This window comes from Mustela lutreola, chromosome 18, assembly GCF_030435805.1.
Source record: "Mustela lutreola isolate mMusLut2 chromosome 18, mMusLut2.pri, whole genome shotgun sequence".
Classification (NCBI taxonomy): Eukaryota; Metazoa; Chordata; class Mammalia; order Carnivora; family Mustelidae; genus Mustela; species Mustela lutreola.
The window spans coordinates 15,719,814-15,726,398 of NC_081307.1; the positions used below are offsets into that span (position 1 = coordinate 15,719,814).

Consider the following 6,585-nt stretch of genomic DNA (forward strand, 5'->3'; position numbering starts at 1 on the left):
TTTGGCTAAAGCCTTTTTGAGTCTAAGGCTCTTCACTGAGATTTGAGTGCAATGTCTTACTGTCTCTCCAGAGTTAGTGCTTCAACAGTCATCCGGTCCCTGTCTTGTACTTTTGAATCTGTATTGGCTTTTTCTGTCAGCTGTAAACACAATGACATAAGTCCAACTCTAAACATTCTTTTGAACTGATATCTTCATCGTATGTTTCCAACCATAGTTCTGCTTCCTTTTAGAGTCAAGCTTTTTGAAAGCAGCCTCTGTGCTTTTTTCCTTTTTTTTTTTTTTTTTTAAGATTTATTTATTTAATTTTAGAGAGAAAGAGAGAGTGTGTAAGTGGTTGGGGGAGGACCAGACGAAGGTGGAGAGAATCCTCAAGCAGACTCCCTGCTGAGCCTGAAGTGGGGCTCGATCCCAGGGCCTTGAGATCAAGATCTCAAGAGCTGGAAATCAAGAGCTGGATGACTAACTGAGCCACTCAGACACCCCTCCTCCATGCTTTCTATTTCTATTTCCTCTGAGCCCATATACAACTCTATCAATGGAAGAAGACTTCTGGTAAAATCATCAAATGACTTCCATATTGCCGAACTAATAGATACTTCCTTGCTATGAGTTTAAGGCTCTGTAGTACTCTTGGCTACGTTGACCTATTTCCCCCCTCTATCTCTCTTTGAGAAGATTTTATTTACTTATTTGAGAAAGAGAGAGCAAGAGTGGGGGTCGGGGTGGGGGAGGGAGAAGCAGACTTCTGCTGAGCAGGGAGCCTAGCATAGGGCTGGAGATCACAGAACCCCGAGATCACAACCTGAGCCAAATGCAGACACCCAACCTACTGAGCCCCCGAGGTGTCCCTTGACCTTTCTTTTTTTCTTTTTTTTATTTTAGTATTAAAAGTAATACATATTCATTACATAAAACTTAGAAAATAGGCAAAACATAGGAAGGAAAAAGGAAATCCAATCCCTAAATCTACCAAATAGAGATAACTCCTATTCAACTTAGGATGTATTCTCCCAACTTTTGCTCAGAATATATTATTTGCCTAACTCTGTGTGTGTGTGTGTGTGTGTGTGTGTGTGTGTGTATGCCACAAACTTAACATTTTCAAGGAGTTCTTCAGAAAATTGGTTCATTTTACATTTTCTCTCTCAGTCAACGATACAGCGAGAAGCCCATGTGACATCCTCACCTTCTCCCTCTCCCTCACCTCCTGCAGTGAGCGAGTCACACAGGGTTTGGAATTCCGCCTCGAAGAGTTTAGCCACCTTCCTCTTCCATCTTAACGTCCTCACTTTAGGTTAGGATCTCACCCTGTGTGCCTGAATGATTGCATGGACCGCCTAATTAATATCCTTGCCTGTCTTTTAAACTATTATCCAGAATGCTGTCAGAACGACTGCTATAAAATGCTTGCCCTATCCTATCATTCATGTGCATAAACATCCTTTGACAGTTCTCCATAGCCCGATGAATAAAGTTCAAATTCCTTAGTCTAGGAATCATGGCTTTTGTGTGCCTTTCAGAAGTGTCCTGTCTCTTTCCCGAGCTTTATTTGTTCCTTTCCCCCAATTTTCTCTGGTATGGAAACAGGGGGTCATGCTGTTTCTTTCTGTTCAAGCTTTCTTCATTCTCTTCTCTTTTTCCCCTTCTTGTCTAACTTCTACAACATGGTTCAAACATAGGAGTATCACTTCTTCAAAGAAATCCTCTTTTATCTCTCAACCTTGTTTAGAAATTTCTTCTCTGTGCTTCTGTTTTATCACCCGGAGACAGCTATCCCACACTGAAATGACTTGCTTTGCTGCTGTTCCTACTAAAATATATACATCTTCAGAGTTAAGACTATACACTGTTTGACTTTCTTTTCCTAATGCCTTATCTAGTGCTTGACAAAAGATGAGAAGACAATGTTAAAGGAGTAGTTTTCCATTCTGATTTTCATATGGGTAGTCTGTTTTCAAGGACAGCCTTTTTTACTTTACAATGCCCTTAGGAATCTGTGAGGAGAGACTGTTACGCGGGTAGGTGGGAAGAAAAAAAGGGATATAGAATTTACAGATTATCACAAAGGATAATTCTAAATTATCCTTAGGTTGGCCATCCCGGTTTTTAGGATAGACCTAGCATGCAACCACAGTGTAGAAGTAGGAAGAGATGGGACATTACCTCATTTGAAAGTCTAATGCAGGCGCCTGGGTGGCTCAGTGGGTTAAGCCTCTGCCTTCAGCTCAGGTCATGATCCCAGGGTCCTGGGATTGAGCCCCACATCGGGCTTACTGCTCAGCAGGGAGCCTGCTTCCCCCTCTCTCTCTCTCTGCCTGCTGCTCTGCTTACTTATGATCTCTGTCCATCAAATAAATAAATAAAATCTTAAAAAAAAAAAAAAAAAAGAAAGTCTAATGCAATGTCTTGAATGTTTCCAACAGGAAATCATTGCAAAATAATATCATTAAAATACTTTAATAGATAATTGTTGGTTAGTGTTTGTGTGTGTGTTTACTTGCCAAATTACATGGTAGGATAATGAGAAAAACCCTATCATTTAAAATGACACACTCAAAAAATATTGAATTCTAAAAAAATCACGTACGAATTGTCTTACTAATAGTTGAGTTGTCATTAATTTTCCAGGTAAATGTCTTTCATTACAAGTAAGACTCCTTCCTTTCCTTCCCATGGTGCTTCTCTCTCAGTTCACCTGGATAATAAAGCATTTCACATTCAGACTACATTTTCTTCAATCGTGTTACCTCAAGATGAAAGGTGCTTGACTTCAGAAGCAAGCCTTCACATTGGTCCTGAACATGAGACCCTACTTATTTCCTTGGCTTTATTTTTTAGAGCAGTTTTAGGTTCATGGAAAAATTAAGTGAAAGGTCCAGACATTTTTTATATGCCCCTTGGTCCCACACTTGCATGGCCCCCATGATCAACATCCTCCTCCAGGGTGTGCATTTTTTACAACTGAAGCTACATTGACACATCGTGATCAGCCCAGGTCCACAGTTCATGTTAGGGTTTACTCCTTGTGTTGTGCATTCAATGGGTTTGAACAAATGTATGATGACATGTATCTCTCGTTATAGCATCGTACAGAGTAGTTTCACCTTCCTAATAATCCTGTCTTCCATATATTTATGCCTCCCTTACAAATCCTTGCAACCAATGATCATTTTACTGTCTACATAGTTTTGCCTTTTCCAGAATGTTATATAGTTAGAACCATACAGTATGAACCCTTTTCAGATCTGTGTCTCTCACTTAGTAACATGTATTTAAGGTTCCTTCATGTGTTTTCATGGCTTGTAACTCGTTCCCTTCTGGTGCTGAATAATATTACGTTGTCTGGACGTGCCACGGTTTACTTACCACTCACTTACCGAAGGACGTCTTCACTGTTTCCATGTTTTAGCAATTATGAATAAAGTTGCTAGCCATGTGCAGATTTTTGTGTGGACATAGGTTTTCATTTACTCTGGGTAAATATCAAGGAGCATGATTTCTGGATCACATGGTAACAGTACGTTCAGTTTTGTAAGAAATGGCCCAATTGTCTTCAAAGCATCGGTACCATTTTACACTCCTATCAGCAGTGAATGAGAGTTCCCGTTCCTCCATTTGGTGTTGTTAGGGTTTTAGATTTTGGGGGCGCCTGGGTGGCTCAGTGGGTTAAGCCGCTGCCTTCGGCTCAGGTCATGATCTCAGGGTCCTGGGATCGAGTCCCGCATCGGGTTCTCTGCTCAGCAGGGAGCCTGCTTCTCTCTCTCTCTCTCTCTGCCTACTTGTGATCTCTGCCTGTCAAATAAATAAATAAATAAATGAATAAATAAAAATATTTAGATTTTGGCCTCTCTAGTAGGTGTGTACTGGTATCATTGTTGCCTTAGTTTACATTTCCATAAATTTTTTTTTTTTTTGGTCTTTCGAGTAAGTCATTTAGTGTTAGAGACAAAAGAGATCCTAGATATGAATCTAATCCAGAGAGTATCAGGAAGTGGTGGGAATGAAGTTGGGCATGATTTCTTCAAAAGCATCTCCAGAACTTTAAAAAAATATATCTACTCCAGTTTCTTGGTTTCCTCCTTCCTAAACTCTTAACATTCCTAGAAGCTTGGTGTCAGGCATGAGTGTTAAACCCATATACCTAGCCTTCCAAGCGGTCATAATATCTTCCATCCCTCTGAGGTGACAACTATTGATTTAATGTAGCTTTTATTTTCTAGGAAACTGAAGCGCAGATGGTTCAAGTTTCAGTGTCTTTCCTGAGTCATGGAGCTAGTTAATGGCAAAAAGCAACACTAGAACCTCTGTCTCTTGCTCTTTGCAGAGGACGTCTGTTCGGTTTCTTGCCAGCTTCTTGATCTAGTTTCAGAACTACCCCCTCAAGAGGAAGCCGGTGTCCAACCTGTCAGTAGCCAGCAGGGCTTCCCAGGAGGACAGCCCAGCTCTTCTTCTGAGGTGGGGATGATGGGGAAGGGGCGGCAGCCAGGTAGGTCTCTCCTGGCCGCCCAAGGGTGTGGCTCCATGAAGCTGTTAGGTCTCAGCATCCTGCGCAAAGAGAAGCCCAACGCAGTGCTGCTCAACATGTCCTCCTTCGGCTTCTTCCAGAGGTTCAATGTTCAGGAGACTATGTGTGCCCTCTATGTGTGGCACGCCAGTCTTGCAGAAATGGTTGTAATGAACAGTGACTATTCATTCCATGCGGCTGTGGCCTTGCCAGAGAAGGTACTAGATGAATTCTCCAAGCAGGTCGACAAGACAGAGTGGCCAGTTGGATCCCTTGCTACCGTCCTAGATGGTTACCTCAGGAGATCCCAGAACCTTGGAGAAACTGACCCCGTGTCTAAGGCATGGGCTGAGCTGGAGGCAACCAAAATCGTTCTGCACAACACCACGGAGCCTCTGTTAGAGCAAGGGGAGAAGCTAGATGAACTGGTGTCCAAATCCGAAGTGTTAGAAACAGTCTAAAGCCCAGAAACAGCCTGGAAACAGGACTTGTGCTGTGCAACCACATGAAGGCAGCCGGCGGAGGCCCCTGTGTTGAAAAGCCATAGTCATTCCCGTCAGAACCACAGCCTCTGGGGAAGCGGAGCCACATGGAGAGACCCTGCGTGGGCTCACTCTCATCTTCCACTTTGGAGCTCCCTGGAGGAACTGAGCAGCCGTGGAAGGGCCCTGGGGCCGGGGCACCGGCAAATCTACATGCCCAGTAATTTTTGAAAAGATCATTCGGGGTCCTCAAAGGTGTAGTATTGGGCCCAACGAAACCACAAGATCTGAGTGACTCACATTAAACAAAAACAACCTCTTTAGATCTGAAGAATCTAGAAGAACCCTGACCCTGACAGTTGCGACGAAGCAGTTCTAAGGAAAACCACAATATCCTTCTGCTGGGCGAACTGTCCAGCATCTCCTCCCCAGCAGTGGGCGTGGTAAGTGCCATTGGGATCACAGGCTGTGTAGCCTTCGTTTCTCCCAGGAAGCGAGGGGCACAGAACTACAGAGGGAGAGCCGGGGAGATCACGCCCTTGTAAAAGGAGAAGATGTTAGGGATGTGGCCACGTGGAAGCTAAGTGGCCAGACTACATTCAGCCTGGGATAAAAGGCATTTAGGAATGGCTTCGTCAAGTGCTGCAAATAAAAGACAACTGTAGTCAGAGGGAGGGTGGGGAGGGCGGGCTGGGCTGGAGACAGCAGCTGCGCTTTGTACCAGGACCCAGGAAAGCAGACTTGAAACCTCACCCTAGACGCATCCTCGCCACCCCGCAGCCCAGATTCACTAATCCAGATACACACACCATAGAACATGTCTTTACTCTGGGCTAAAAATTAATAAAGCAATAAGTGACTGCACAGGGAGTAAGTTCTAGAGTCGGCTCTAGCCAGCTAGGAAAACAACAGATGGTTGAAAGTTTGCTTATCCTGCTTACAAACCGCGCGAAGGAAGGCGGCGGCGAAGCTGTCATTTGATTTTTAGGAGTTTGTTTTTGAACAACTTGGATTCAATTCAAATGGAGTTTCAAGTTGTGTGGATTTGCAAGTATATTACTGGACTTTTCCTCATTATTCGAGCATCAAGACAGGCAGCTCTTGAATTCCTTGGAATGATCACATCTGAAATTAGGCCGCAGGACAGACTGTGAGGCGACACAGGACGGCCTTTCTTGCTGTCCCCCTCCACCTCCCCGGTTTAATCGAGTCCCATTGGGTTTTTTTCGTGGTAACTCCATTGATTTTCTCCTTCCCCATCACTCTTCCAGAATACCATTTCCCAAACTTGCTGCCTAAACAGAAGAATGACCAGGGACCAGCTCTTTTCCCTCCAATTAAACCTTCCATTCAGATCATTCTGAGCTTCTCAGGGAGCAAATCTTTCCTGTACTTTTCAAAAGCCTTCAAGACTCCCCTTTCTTTGTATAATAAAATCACCTCACCCCTGTCAGAATGGCTAACATGAACACCCCAAGAAGCAGAAAGTGTTGGCGAGGATGTGGCGGGAAAGGAACCCTCTTGCCCTACTGGTGGGAATGGAAACTGGGGCAGCCGCTGTGGAAAACAGTATGGAAATTCCTCAAAAAGTTAAAA

The 6,585-nt window shown here is 43.8% G+C and overlaps 1 protein-coding gene across 1 annotated transcript; it reads left to right on the plus strand.

Annotated features, from left to right (window-relative positions):
- Window positions 1-4,524: 4,524 nt before the first annotated feature.
- LOC131820302 (synaptobrevin homolog YKT6-like) lies at window positions 4,525-4,968 on the plus strand. Its single transcript, XM_059155793.1, has one exon. It carries the CDS (start codon window positions 4,525-4,527, stop codon window positions 4,966-4,968), a length of 444 nt encoding a protein of 147 aa, XP_059011776.1.
- Window positions 4,969-6,585: the final 1,617 nt, after the last annotated feature.